The 13,753-nt window shown below is 39.8% G+C and overlaps 1 protein-coding gene across 7 annotated transcripts in view; it reads right to left on the reverse strand.

Annotated features, from left to right (window-relative positions):
* Positions 1-13,753, reverse strand: part of CALD1 (caldesmon 1) — a 168,978-nt gene that overhangs the window by 13,564 nt on the left and 141,661 nt on the right. For 4 of the 7 annotated variants that reach the window (XM_045564856.1, XM_045564855.1, XM_045564857.1 and 1 more), the window contains 2 exons: positions 8,071-8,216; positions 1,917-2,178 (listed from right to left, as the gene is read on the reverse strand). In XM_045564856.1, the coding sequence (XP_045420812.1) occupies positions 1,917-2,178; positions 8,071-8,216 (408 nt within the window). Of the gene's footprint in view, positions 1-1,916; positions 2,179-8,070; positions 8,217-13,297; positions 13,376-13,753 lie in introns of all 7 variants that reach the window. The other 3 variants (XM_045564851.1, XM_045564852.1, XM_045564853.1) reach the window with 1 other exon arrangement.

A 13,753-nucleotide genomic window follows, 5' to 3' on the forward strand; every position in this document is an offset into this window, starting at 1 on the left:
GCTCTGTGTGATGATCTCCATAAGGGTGATCAGTATCCCCACTGTCCTGTAAGTTATTCAATACTAACCTTCATTTCTGTGTACGAAAAATGAGCATGTCTGCCTTTTACCTACTTCCTAGGAGAGTGGTGGAGACAAAGGAGATAGCATATGTGAAACTTTATATAAATCTATGGCCCTACATTTGCTAAATGTACAAGGGATGATTTTATGCTTGCCCCCCCAAAACCTTAACTGAATAGATTATTTTAGATGGTTTGACAAACCTGCAATGATGTAGATATTGTACCATAGTGGTGACATCATAGATGTGTACAATGTGCTCATTAACCCCTTGGTGCCTTCATTCCTGGCCTAAAATACTCTGCCCTGTCTTCATCAGGCAAAAAATTTGGAGCTCTGATCAAGTTATATATCCTCTATGATTGGTTTTCTGAGAGATTTATGCAGGCTTTTGTATTTTTTTAAATGGTTGCGATAATTATCTGGATATTCTCAAGCAGAGACGAGATGTTCATGTGTCAAAGGATGCTGCAGAAGGATGCTGTGCTTGGTAGGAGGTAGAACAAATAATCTCCTAGGTCCAATATAGTAGCTTTAAGAGTTCACGGTTTTCCTTCTGCCTTCCCTGGTACACTCCTCCCCTAAATAATGATAATAGCAATGACAACAATAATCATAACTACCACTTTTTGAGTGCCTATTACGTGCTGGGCACTGTGAATACAATGATCTGTTTCATCATCAGAACAATCCTGCGAAGTAGATACCATTTCACAGATAAGGAAATGAAGGCACGGAGCAGTCCAGCAACTCTCCCTAGGCTCAGCATGTAAGAGTCAGAGTTAGGATACAAACCCAGGAATGTCTGATTCTAAACTCTATCATCCCAATCACTTTCCAACCAAAGGTCATTGTCTCATTGAAAGTTGTAGCTGGAGCTACCATACAATTAACATATCCAAACTTTCCACACGGTTCAGGGAAATTTTGTGTAAGATCCATGTCAGAAAGTCATCAAGTCTTTCTTGGCATATTTTCAATGATGTGAGAATACTACTCAAAAGCTCTCAGCTCGGAGTTGTAAAAGCTGGGTCCCAGTACTGATTCTACCACCGACTAGTCAAGAATCTCCAACCAAGTCACTCAAACTATTTGATTCCTGGTTTCTCTGCCCATAAAATGAGAATAATAATGTGCCTCAGGAAGAAAGGAAAGAATGGACTTTGTAAACTGTAGTAATATAAGTTGTAGTTGGTTAAATGTTTTTTTCATATGCTGAGCCAAAATTTTCCTCCTTGTAACTTAAACCTGTAGTTTTTAGTTCTGTCTTAAAAGATGGGACAAATTCATCTGTTCCTAATGCTGGGGCTCTTGCTGCACCCCGGGCGCTGTGTGGGTCCTGGGTACGTGGTGGAAAGCAGACACTTCCCTGCCTGCTTCCATTCTAATCAACTTATGTGTCAATTCAGAAAAAAACAAACAAACAAACAAAAAAAAACCAAAAACGATTTAAATCTTCTCCATAAAAACTCTCCAAATATTAGAAAACAACTATCGTATAACTTAGTTCTTGTAACTAATGTGCAGACCTTCCATCCTTTTCAGTTTTCAAACTTTTCCTTTTTGAGAGGCAGTGGAGGGTCATGGGTTAAGACCAATTTTGCCAAGGAAAATCACAAAACCTCTATGTGCCTCCATTTGCTCGTCTGTAAAATGGGGGGGATAAGCACCTGCATCAGAGAGTTCTTATGAGCACTGGATAAATTAATGTCTACAGGTTTTAGAACTGTGCCTAGCACACAGTATACGTTATCATTCTTAACGTAGATTTTTAAGAGCCTGGGGCGGGGGATGACTCTCTGAGCCAGAAGGGTCACCAGGGACACGGTTTCAGAGGCCGGCGTCCCCCTTACCTCCTCTCGGACCTTCCGATCGGCTTCCTCCTGCTTCCGCCTCTGCTCTTCCTCCTCCAGCACCTTCCTTCGCTCCTCCCGTTTTTTCTTCAGCTCCTCCAGCTCCAAGGCTGCCTCCTGCTGCTTCTGCTTGAGCTTCTCGAACTCCTCGCTCTCGGTCTCCCCGCGGCGGCGGCGAAGCTCCTCCAGCCGCTTGCCGGCCTCCACCTGGGGCGCGCCCTCGGCCTCCTTGGCGTCCCCGCCGGCCCTGCCTCCGGGGCGGCTGCGGGCAACGGGAGGGAAGGGAGGGAGTTGGCAGCTTCGCCCCGCCGCCTCCCCGAGGGCTGGGAGGGCCGGCCGCAGGCCCAGGCCAAACCTGCAGTGCCCGTCACCGACACGGGTCCCCGCGCCAGCCCGGGGGGCAGGCTGGGTCTGCCCGGAGCCACACGTTCTGAATGGGAGCCCCGCTCTGCCACTCGCCCTTGGTTTCCTTGCCTGTAAAATGGGCCAAAGACGCACTGCGGGGGCTGGGCGAGACTTGCAAACAATGGTGCAGGGGCTAGGAAAACCTTTGGAGGTTCCCCCTACAAATTAACAATACAACAACCACATGATCCAGCAATCCCACTTCCCCCGTACATCCTAAAGAATTGAAGGCAGGGTCTGGAAGAGATCTCTGTATACTCATGTTCCTAGCAGCACTAGTCGCAAAAGCCAAGAGATAGAAGCAGCCCAGGTGCCCATAATGGGAGGAATAGGCAAAATATGGTATATGCACACAACGGGGTATATTATTCTGCCTTAAAAAGGAAGGAAATCCTGTTACATGCAACAACACGGATGAACCTTGCAGATACTATGCTATGTGAAATAAGCCAGACACACACAAAAAATACTGTACGATTCCACTTCCACGAGGGATCCAAAGTAGTCAAATACATAGAGGTAGAAAGTAAAATGGTAGTTTCCAGGGGAGGGAGGCCCGGGAAGGGGAGTAGAAAATAAGTCGTTGCTCAATGGATGTAGAATTTCAGTTTTGCAGGATGAAAAGTGTTTTGGAGACTTGTTGCACAGCCATGCGAATATAGCAAATACTTCACACTGCCGAACTGTACATTTAAAAATGGTTAGGATGGTAAATTTCATGTTATGTGTTTGTTACCACAATTTAAAAAAGAACCATGATACATGAGCTTCAACATGGAAAAAATGGGCAATACTATTTATTCTATTTACCTCAGTGGGTCACATAGGATTATATATATATATATATATATATATATATATATCAATGTTAACTTATATATCATCTATAGTATAAATATTAGTTGTTATTAGAAAGGAAGGGATGTAGTCCAAAACACTACTGTTAGAATGAGTTCTAAAATCTAGGAGTGGGCCTACTGGTCCTCTCCCATAAGGTACTGGTTAGCTTGGATCTGCCTGCAGACATGGAACGGGAGGGAAGCCAGGAAGGCTCAGGCACTGGGAATGGGAAACAGTGGCTGAACTACAGGTAGGCACTGAAATAAATCCATATCTGTCCACAAGGTTGCCTTCAGCTTGACTCTAGCAGCCGATCTCTGGCAGATGAAATTCCCATTGCCTCTTGATTAAGAGCTAAACACAGTAATATATGTCTATTCTTACAGAGCTGCTTGAGGAAAAAGTTCTTAATGGCCGTGCATTAACCTATGGCTTTGATTTGTGTATTTTTAACCTATCACAATTGGAATACTGTTTATGAGGACTTAAAATTACTAAATTAGCTTGAAATGATGTGGTTAGGGTCGTTACTTAGATGTCATTCTTTATGCTCTATGAACCCTTTTCATATTAATTATCTCATTTAATAGTCACAATAACTTGGAAGTTGGCAGGTTAGGTTTATTTTCCCATCTATGAATAAGGGAATCACAAGTGAGAGAAAATAATTTATCCAAATTTGGTAGCTAGAAAGTGGTTGACCCATGACCAGAGTCTAATGCTTCTCTACCAATTGTACTTTTCTTGTCACTACAGAGGAAAAATTTTGTAACGAATATTTTGTAAATAATGGTAAATTCAGCTATAATTTCCTGTTTTCCCCATATATGGTGGCTTTTGGGACACCCTGTACTATGATTATACTTGAAATTAAATATGATTTGTTATAAAATAATGAATCAATTGAAATACAATATGTCAGCCCACCTCCCTACTTCTCACCTCAAACCTTGATGACAGAGAGTCTGTGAAAGAATGCTTCCTACCTCTAGCTCTCTAGAATTTCTACAGTCTAGGTCTAGCTACCTTCCTGCTGGAGTGGAAGCAAAGCTTCATTAGATAGCAGAGCTTATAAAACAGGAAGAAATGGGTAAGTTTTTTATAAGTAGGAAGAAAAATTGAAATGATGTTGAATTTACTTTTGTGATTAAGGAGGGCCCCCAGGGGATTTTTATTGTAGAACTGGGAAAATGTTCTGACTAAAGACAGAATGCTATCCTGAGTCCTTATGTTAAAAATTTATGCCAGAACTGGTATTCTTATTATTTTATAGAAATCATATAAAAAGATGGTGAGATAGTATTAGCACCTACTGACCCCTTAAATCCTTTATTAAATTTGCCATTTAATAGAGTTAGAACATTGAAAATTTCAAAACATTTTGTTACTCAGAATAGAACTTCAGTAGAACACTATGCTTTTCACTAAAGCAGAATTCATGTGAGTTGGATTCTCCTGGGATTTTACGAGAATTTAGTAGCGTGCTTGAAGGGCCTTGTTATAAGTAGTCTTTAAGAGGATATAGCTTGTTGTTATTTATTAATAAATACTTACTATCAAGTTAGTATTTATGTGATAGTAAGTATTTATGAGGTCATTCTTTACTAGATCTGAACACTTTGTCTGTGGAACAAATGAATTACCACTCTCTAATATCATTCATTCCATGTAAAGAATGGCACAGTATTTCTAGCTATGGAGCAAGAGGAATAAAAAGAATGGGTTCGAGATATACATCATACAATATTGATTTCATAGTGTATACATCATGCTTTTTAAACACTGAAGGATTTCTGAATATACTGTTTCCTCCAGGACAATGTTTTTCAAGCTACAGGTGAGAAAATCAATTTAGTAGATTGTAATGAGCATTTAAAAAAATGAAATAGAAACATCAGTCTGCATTGCATAGAGCAAAAGAAAGTCCCATTTCTTGACCCACTGGTTTTAGTTATTAATATATATGTAGGTATGTACTGGGTCATGATGTAAAATTTATTTTTTACTAAGGACTGAGGTTAAAAAGTTTTAAAATACTGTTCCAGGCTCTTGACAGTTAAAGATGAATTCTTTTATTTTGAACTCAAAGTTGAGGGTCCCTTTAAACTTTATGTTTCTTTTTCAGGGTGTTAAAAGTTCACAGGCCTGTGACTCCTCTCTCAGTTAATTTAAGGTCTTTATGTTCAAAAATGAGTTTGCTCTTTGTGTTCATCCTATTGTGTAGGAGCTGGAATGGCAAAACACATCCCCATAGAACACATCTCTAGCTTCCACTAGGTGTCGCTCAGGCTTCAATTTGGACAATCAAAATGCCTGTCATTAGGGATTGGTTAAATAAGTCATAATGTATCTATTCAGTGGAATACTCTAACATCATTAATTATAGGCTTATATTTATTGGTGTAGAAATCTATGATATATTGTTATGCATGGTGCAAGAATCAATTAAAAATATATAATTATACCCACATATATACATAATTTTTATATATGTGTGTCTATCTTGAATATTATATACATATATGGAAAAAAATGTTACTTGTGGTTATCTTTGGGTGATGGGTGCTTATTTTTATCCTATTTTCTGAGTGTTTTATAATAAGTACATTTTTTTCTATAACCAGAAAAAAATTTTTTAATTCCCACCTTAAAAAAAAACCCTCATTTTGTACTTTCTATAACACCCCTGACATAATCTGCTATCTCTATAACTTTCTCATCAAATTGACATTTTTATGTCATGTTTTAGAGAAAACAATCTAGTTACAAGAAAACAGGAACATCAAAGGGGGCAGTAATTAAACATCAAAAGCTATGCTCAAAACAGGAGCAAGAGTTTTGTCCACATCACCTCTGCCTGTTTGCAGGCATGCCCTCAGCATTAGGGGCCACTTCATACACAAATTTCTTCCATAATGTTGTCTCCCCATCCTTGGCTTCTTTAGGTTTAAGTCAAGAGGAACATAAGGCCTTTTACCATTAAGAACACAGCTTGTTTACAGTTAAGCTGTAGGTGCTATATCTAAATAGAGGCTCATACTTCCTTCCTTTCTCATTTTATAAGCACATGGAGGAAAACAATCCTTCTCTGTTTCTATCAGCATGAACTTCTAATTGAAACTAAAATTCACATATGTTGGGTTGGTGGCTAAACAAAAATGAATACAATGCTAGCCGCTTGTTCTTGGTTTTGTTTTTCTGCCCAAAGATGGAAGAATTAAGGCTAGAATCACATGCATGGGTTCTCAGTGCTCAACTTGTTGCCATCTCTTGGGACTCTTCTTCTCTTTGAATTCCCAGCTCTTTGGAATTCTACACAATAGGCATGTTAATTATTAATTTGAGCTTTGACTGAGGTTTGTTGGAAGGTTTGCTAATTGTTAACCAAACTTTTTTCTACCTACAGATTTTTTAACATTATTTCTCTTAACAGAAATAAAGCTTATAGATATAAAACATTTTAAGTTACCAGTAAAAAAAAATAGTAACATTAGGTAATATTCACTGAACATTTTTCATGAACCTGACACTATTCTAGGGCTTTAAAATATTAAACTATAGGCACTTCAGCAAGCTTTGGACTCAGCTTATCAACCTAAATCAACTTACTTTGTAGATTTTCTACAAATTTCCAATAAATTCTTAATTTCACACCTACTCTCTTGCCAATCCCAAGTAATATCTATAGATTCTCACTTTCTTACTCCTTCACAGTTGCATTTAGACCTTTTAGGCACACCTTTTCATTTGTGTACTTTAGGCTTTCCTTTGGATAAATATGACTAGGTTTCTGTTCAAAGTTTTGTATAGAAAAATTGTTTTGGGGCAACTGTATTTATCCATCTTGGCCTTTTAGATGAGCCTGGAATGTCCATTCCTACTAGCTCTACTTGCCTCTAGATGTTACAAAGGCTTTGGTGTAAGGACCATGCCAAACTTCTACATAATACCTGCCTGGTGACTTTCTTATTTGAAGTGTTCAGAAAAACAAGGTCTACAGGCAAGGCTTCTGCCCAAAGAACAACCCCATGGACTCCACATTGCAGAAGCCCAAGACTCTCTTCCAGCACATCTGGCACAGGAGCCAGTGACATAACAGAAGTTGGGATTTGGCACCAGTGGTTGGAAGGAGTGTTTGTGGGGATGAGGCACAGAGAATCATATAGTTCAATGGAAGGCTTTTGCACCTTAAATTCTTCTACAAAACTGTCGGAGAGTTCTCAGTATCTATCTGTATCTAGAAATGAGAATTTACCTGCATATCCTGGTCTAGTCTATCCTACAGCCAATTGCCTGGATTTTTCCATAGGTGTGGAGGGGGAAGCTGAAGATATACAAGAGGGTTTTCCAAACTGTATGGAAGGGTGCCATAGTTCCATGCCCTCTCCTTCCCTCTTAGAGATTCCCAATGCAAATTCACATCAAGGGCTCTCAAAGTCCCATGGTAAAGAGATCTGATCAACTTAGTTTAACCTAATGTCTCCCAAGTATTTGGCACAGAACAATCTTAGCTTTATGCAACATTTATTTACAACCTTCTGAAGATGCATTCTTGAAAATGGTATGAGAAGGGTCTCCTGTGAAGGTGGTCAGACCATATATAATGAATGATCTCACATGAGCATATTAGGTCAGTGAATAAAAACATGGACACCAAGTATGATCTGCCTCTCAGAATAATGGGAAAAGCAGATTAAGCCCTGTCTAAGCAGTGACTGCTGGTCTTCTGTTAGTGATATGAGTGCTGGACCTGCTAACTGAGTATCTCTAAGACAATGGCTAATGACCTCACAACAAAAGCATGTTGCCTGTTTAGCACATTTCTGTCTGGAGGCATAGGATAGGGAGAATGATTTTTTTTTCCCCCACATGTGAACACAGTCACTGTTAACTAGTCACTACCTCTTACCTGAAAGTGTTCTCAGCATGTTTAAGTTTGTGGGTCATGAATTCCCCATTCTGTGACTTCACTTCTGTAAATCCTTTCTTTCGATCCATGAAGCTCTTAATTTCTTCTTTGGGCTCTTTGTCCTTTTTAATCTTCTCATCTTTGATCTAAACAACAGTACATATCAGGAAGAAACATAACGATAAAAATCTTATTAGATTTTGGTTGGCATCACCAAATAAGACCCAAAATTGTTAGGAAGGCAGAAAACTCAGAAGTAAAACAAACCACCCAGCGTGGTAGAGCTGGGGTCAGAGAAAATTCTTACAGCGTGAGCTATGGTCCTTTAGCCTGTGAATAAAGACCTTGACCACAATTTTAGGAAGGCAAGATCATGTCTGATCTCACTGGGGTTTTTATTTTTTTTAGAGCAGTAGGAGTGTTACGGTTTGGAAACTATTGAGTTCTGGGAACTTCATGTAAGCTGTTTGCAGTTCTCACTGGGAAGAGTAATAATTATTAGGGTGGCTTTGAAGTTAGAGTGGCCAGATTGCTTGGAGTCTCTCTTGGTTGGAGAGAGAATCTTTGAGAAGGACACACATGAGGAGGAAAGAAGAGGAAACCTACCAGCTTAGCTAAATCTGCCCAGCCAGTTCTGGCGAAGACCACCTTTGTATTTTAATTGAATGAGTAATTAGTTCCCAAGAGTGGAACACATAATAATCCTGACTTTAGGGGGAGGAAGCAAGATATGTGGGATCTGTGGGGCCATGTTTGTAGCCATCTAAACCATTAAAGATAGAATGGAATACGAAATATTCCAGGGTTTGTCATGACTTCCATTGCCAATAAAACTTTAGTTCTCTGGAAGTGGTTTTGTGATTGTTATGGGAGACAGGAAGATGATACGTGGAGAGCAGGTGGTAGCTTCAATATTTTACGGATTTTGTGTTACAAGTTCCTCATGGTAAATGAGACAGTTTTTCCCAAGTAAACTGAATTTATATAGCTTTTTGAAGGGGAGGGAGGGAAAGGAGTTAAAATTACTTCACCCATATCATCTCACCCATTCTTAAAAGATGAGTGTGAAAACAGGTGAGGTTCATTATTGTTGTTTTCAAGACAAACAGTTACAAAGCACTAATGTTCTAAAGAAACCTGCAGAGGAAGGGGAGGCCATAAGAACTTAGGGCTTTAGGTAGTGTGGCCTAGGATGTTCTCCCCTGGCCTGATCACTCACCTCTGTCCACCTATTCTTCAAATACTCTCTGAACTCCTAAAGCGCATGTTTAACAATGCAGAGTCCGTTGTTTTTGCTCTTTTTTGATGAGCCTTCAACAGTCCCTTGACTGTCTTCTTTGGGTGTTATTTGATTATGTTACTATGGATGAAGTATTCACTACTATGCTGCCCTAATTAAGACTTTAATCTTTCCCCAGGAGGTATATACGTAGCATGTCCCTTGGACGTGCTGAAGAGGGGAGCTGTGTTTTGCATTCTCTCCAAGACCTCTCTCTGTCTGCAAGTTGGGAAACCTGACTTTGGGTTCCAGTGCTGTCAACAAACTAGCTGTGTTACTTGAACAAGTTACCTCATTTCTCTGGGATGCTGGTCTCATGTGTGTAAAAAGACAGGATTGGACTAGAGATCCCTTCCTAATCTCTCATCCTGTCATTTCCCTCTTGGCTCCTGGTTGGTCGTGAGAGGCTACAGCAAAGAGAAGAAACCTCATGGCCTGTATCGCTTGACTGTGGCTCCTTGGTGGCCACCCAAGAATAAAGCAGTATTCGTTGGACAGGCAGGAGGAGGCAGAGTATATTCTTGTTTTGGCCGCCATTGTTAGATTTAGCCCCAGAAACCATGGACTCGAGTTTATATTCTGGTTAAGAAGCATCTGGGGATATAACTTTGGAGGTGAGGGGGTCCCATTGCAGGGATACACATGAAACAAATTCTGAGTCAAATCTCATGGTTTGTGGAACACTGTGAAGAGAAATTCCCTTTAACTCATTTCTCCTATTTTGCAGCCAGAAATAGTTCCATCCTCCCAAAATGTATTATCTCATTTACTGGCCAAAAAAGTCTTTAAACTAGATTTGAAAAACAACACATGTCTAACAGAAGAAAAATCCCCTCCCCCGCCTTTTTTTTTTAAGTTCTGTCTTTATTGGCAAATGTTATAGTGGACGGTAGGCTTACATTCCTGTTGGAAAACTTCCTTAGAAACATTCTCCATGTAATAATGATAATTTGAGTTTGACTGAAAACTATTTTCTCTTTCTGGGAAATAAAGTAATTCCATAGAGTCTTTACATTTTATTTTTGGATTCTGTGGCAAATTCAACCCAAATCCATGGGATTCTGTGACCCTTGGTAAAGGTATTAGACTTTCTAGGTCAGAATGTTACCATGAAGAAAATCTGTGCTGAAGTATTAATAGATAACCAAATATCCTGAAAGAGTTAATGTGCTAATGTACACAGGTAACATTAGCATACTCTTAAGAAAGGCTATGACCAAATGCGATCACTTGGATTTTAGAACTCTGGATATGTGGAACATCCAATGAAATAACACATGAGTGTGTGGGGGGTGGGAATTCAAGTGACATGCCCTTGCCCAGAGAAATACTCAAAAAGTTAAGGGAGCAAGTTGAAAGGGATTGAGATGTGAGTCTGGACTGTATTGCATTATTTGATTCTAGAAGAGTAGTAAGAACTGGGTGCAAGCTACAATTTTTCCAGACTAGGTTTAATGGGCTTTTGTTAGTTTCAGAAGCCCCAAATCCTTTTCTGGGTCCAATTTACAGCACACGGATTTTTTTCTGGACTCTATGGTACTGCAAGTCTGGTCCATGGATATCAGACCTCATTGAATCAGATTCTGCATTTAACAAGATTCCCAGGTAATTAGCAGGCGCTAACATTTGGGAAGTGTTGACCTGGAGATATGAACATCACTTCTAATACCATACTAGCAGCTCTGTTAGAAACTTTGTTTTTCTGTTAGAGTCAGGGGGAAAAAATAGCTCCTGGGTGTAGAACTAAAAAGAGGCTTTTTGTAATTGGAGAGGAGTGAAAGAAAGCTAAATTAAGTTTCAAGGTTGGTGATCCTCTGCAACCCATCGCCACAAACAGAGTTAAACTGCAGTGGAGAAAGACAGGTTTTATATTTTTGGTTCGTTTGTTTGTTTGTTTGCAGACCTGGGAGTGATATCTGGAAATGTTTTCTTTAAGAAGGCTCCCGTGATGTTTGTGTTTAGCTGTGGTTCACCTATTCTGCCCATGTTGCATAGGTCCTTGAAAGGAAAGGTTTTAGTTTGCTTTTTGGTTTTTACTTTTTTCTGAACAAAAAGGAATAAAAAAGGAAGAGGTTGTTTAAAATGGTTGAATCATGTAAACATGATTTAAAGCTGTCTACATAAGGTAACAACACAACTAGCTGGAAAGGGGAAAACCTAGTCATTCAACCCATTGTTTATGTACACAACGTTAAAAGAGGAATACAGTGTTTTTTTTTTTTTTTAAGCTTGGGTTGAGGAGCTTATCTGGGCTTGTGTAAAAAAGTCAAAAGTTTTGGGAGACTGGAATGTGCTGTGGGGCACACTGGGAAAGGGGTAGGCCTCAAATCATTCCCGGGAGAGTCTAATGGTACCGTGGACACTGCTGAACTGGGGCCTTCTCTGAAAAGAGGCAGAAGGTGATCCGGGTGAGCACTGTGAGCCCTGTCTAGCTCTCAGACACCAAACACAGGCATAGAATGCTTTGGTCACTAAAAACAAATCCGATCTTAGTGAGTTGAATGAAATTTTAAATATGGAACCCAAGCAGTGTTTTCTACAGCCTCCCTTCCCCCACGTTTAATTCTGGAGTCATCATTTCATGCCCTCTTCCTTCTGTAGTCAAATACATTCACCCTGAAACACTAGTTTTCTAGAAGAACCCATGTGGGACATTTCTGTCTGAATTTAGCTCTGAGGTGACTTTCATTTTTTTTTTGGTAGGTGACTTTGTAAGGCGTTCTTCTGTCCCCAAATGAAAACAGTATTTCCCAACATGTTCAGCTATGTTCTCAGCTACCTCGTGAGAGCTAAATTCAGTTTTCTAGCTCTTAGCATTTACACTTTCTCCTTCCTTTAGATGGCCAGTGCTCACGTTCAATTTTTACTCCCAAACCACCGCAAGTTCTATTAGAAACAGAGAGGAACATGAACATTAACATAAATATAATATATAACATGAACTAAAGGTTCTTATTTTTTACATGGATTTTATGAAAAATATTTAAGAAAATAACCCACCCCCTATTTAATCTGGTCATCTATTTTCTAAATATGGATTCTTCTGTTGAAAATTTTGAGTTTTCTTAACAGATGCCATAATAGGCAGAGAAACGTAGCAAGAGTCTATTTGGGCTGGCGCTCAATGGCTACAAATCACTTCACTGGTCTGGTAGGCAGAGTAATTCAAGTCTTCCTACCTCCGATAATTCAGTTTTACCATGTTCAAGTACTGTGAACTTATTAGATATAGTCCCAGTTTTTAGGATTATTTGGGGCTAATATAAGCATGATGGTTAAAATGAGGTCAGGTGTTCTGATGTGACATTCTGATTACATCGGTGCACCATGACATTCTGCCGGCGGGAGCCTTTGGTCCACCACCTCCTTCACTTACCCACAGTCAAACACCCCGGCACCTGTTCCCATGTGTGCCTCAGAAATGCAATGCAGAACATTTGGCCAAACTTTTCTTTTGGAAACCAAATATCATCTTCCGTTCACCAAATTTCCTACTGAGATGTGTGAGGGTGTTTTTCCTTTGAAAAGTTAAAGCATTAATCAAGGCCAGTTGGAAATATTTCATAATTGAAGTGAAAGTAGGATGGCTCAAGGGAAAATGTTAGCACTCAGAGGAGTAGAAAGCAAGAGAGATCGATTCCAGAATGCTTTTCAAGCCTTTTTGACTGTGACCCACAGTAAGAAAGACAATTTATATGACGATGCAACACTTACTCCCTACAGTGTTCTTTGATACTTTCTATTCCATTTCACTTTTTTAGAATGCCGACTGACACATTGAACTCATTTTGAGACACTCTAAGCTGATCTCACCATTCAATGAATCATGAGTCGTGGCTTGAAAAACTCTGGGTTTGAGGTTACAATTTTGAGACTGTCGGACCTGAGATGCTGTGGAACTCTGCTCTCCGTTACTTTATGATCAGAATACTTCTCAATCATATTTACCTCTTGTTTTTTGAAGGTGGGTTTGTCTTCTTGGGACTTGTCTCTTTTGGCTTGCATTTTAGCTCCCTTTTCTTCTTCCTTTTTGTTTTCAAGAATGGTAAAGTCACTCATGTAAAAGAAGCCCTTTCTAGCTTACAAGAGTGAGAGGTGCTCAGAGCACTTTGCATGTGCCGCAGGATGGCTTCTCTTTTGCTGTCTGAGTGCTCACGTTTCCTGCTTGGTGCCCGTGGTTCTACACAGCAATGTGGGGTATTTTCTTCCCACATTTTCTCGTGTGCCTGCCATTGTGCGCTCTGAAATCTAGCATGATGTGGCACTGCTTGTGTGTGTTTACAAACCTCGTGTGTGGTTTGGTGCACCTTGTTCATGATCTCAGATACAGCTGTGTTCATGAGCCCCTTGCACAGAAGCAGGAGTGAATGACTGACAACTTCAGTGCAATGTGGACTTAGTGAC

The sequence above is a fragment of the Lemur catta genome, chromosome 11 (genome assembly GCF_020740605.2).
Source record: "Lemur catta isolate mLemCat1 chromosome 11, mLemCat1.pri, whole genome shotgun sequence".
Classification (NCBI taxonomy): Eukaryota; Metazoa; Chordata; class Mammalia; order Primates; family Lemuridae; genus Lemur; species Lemur catta.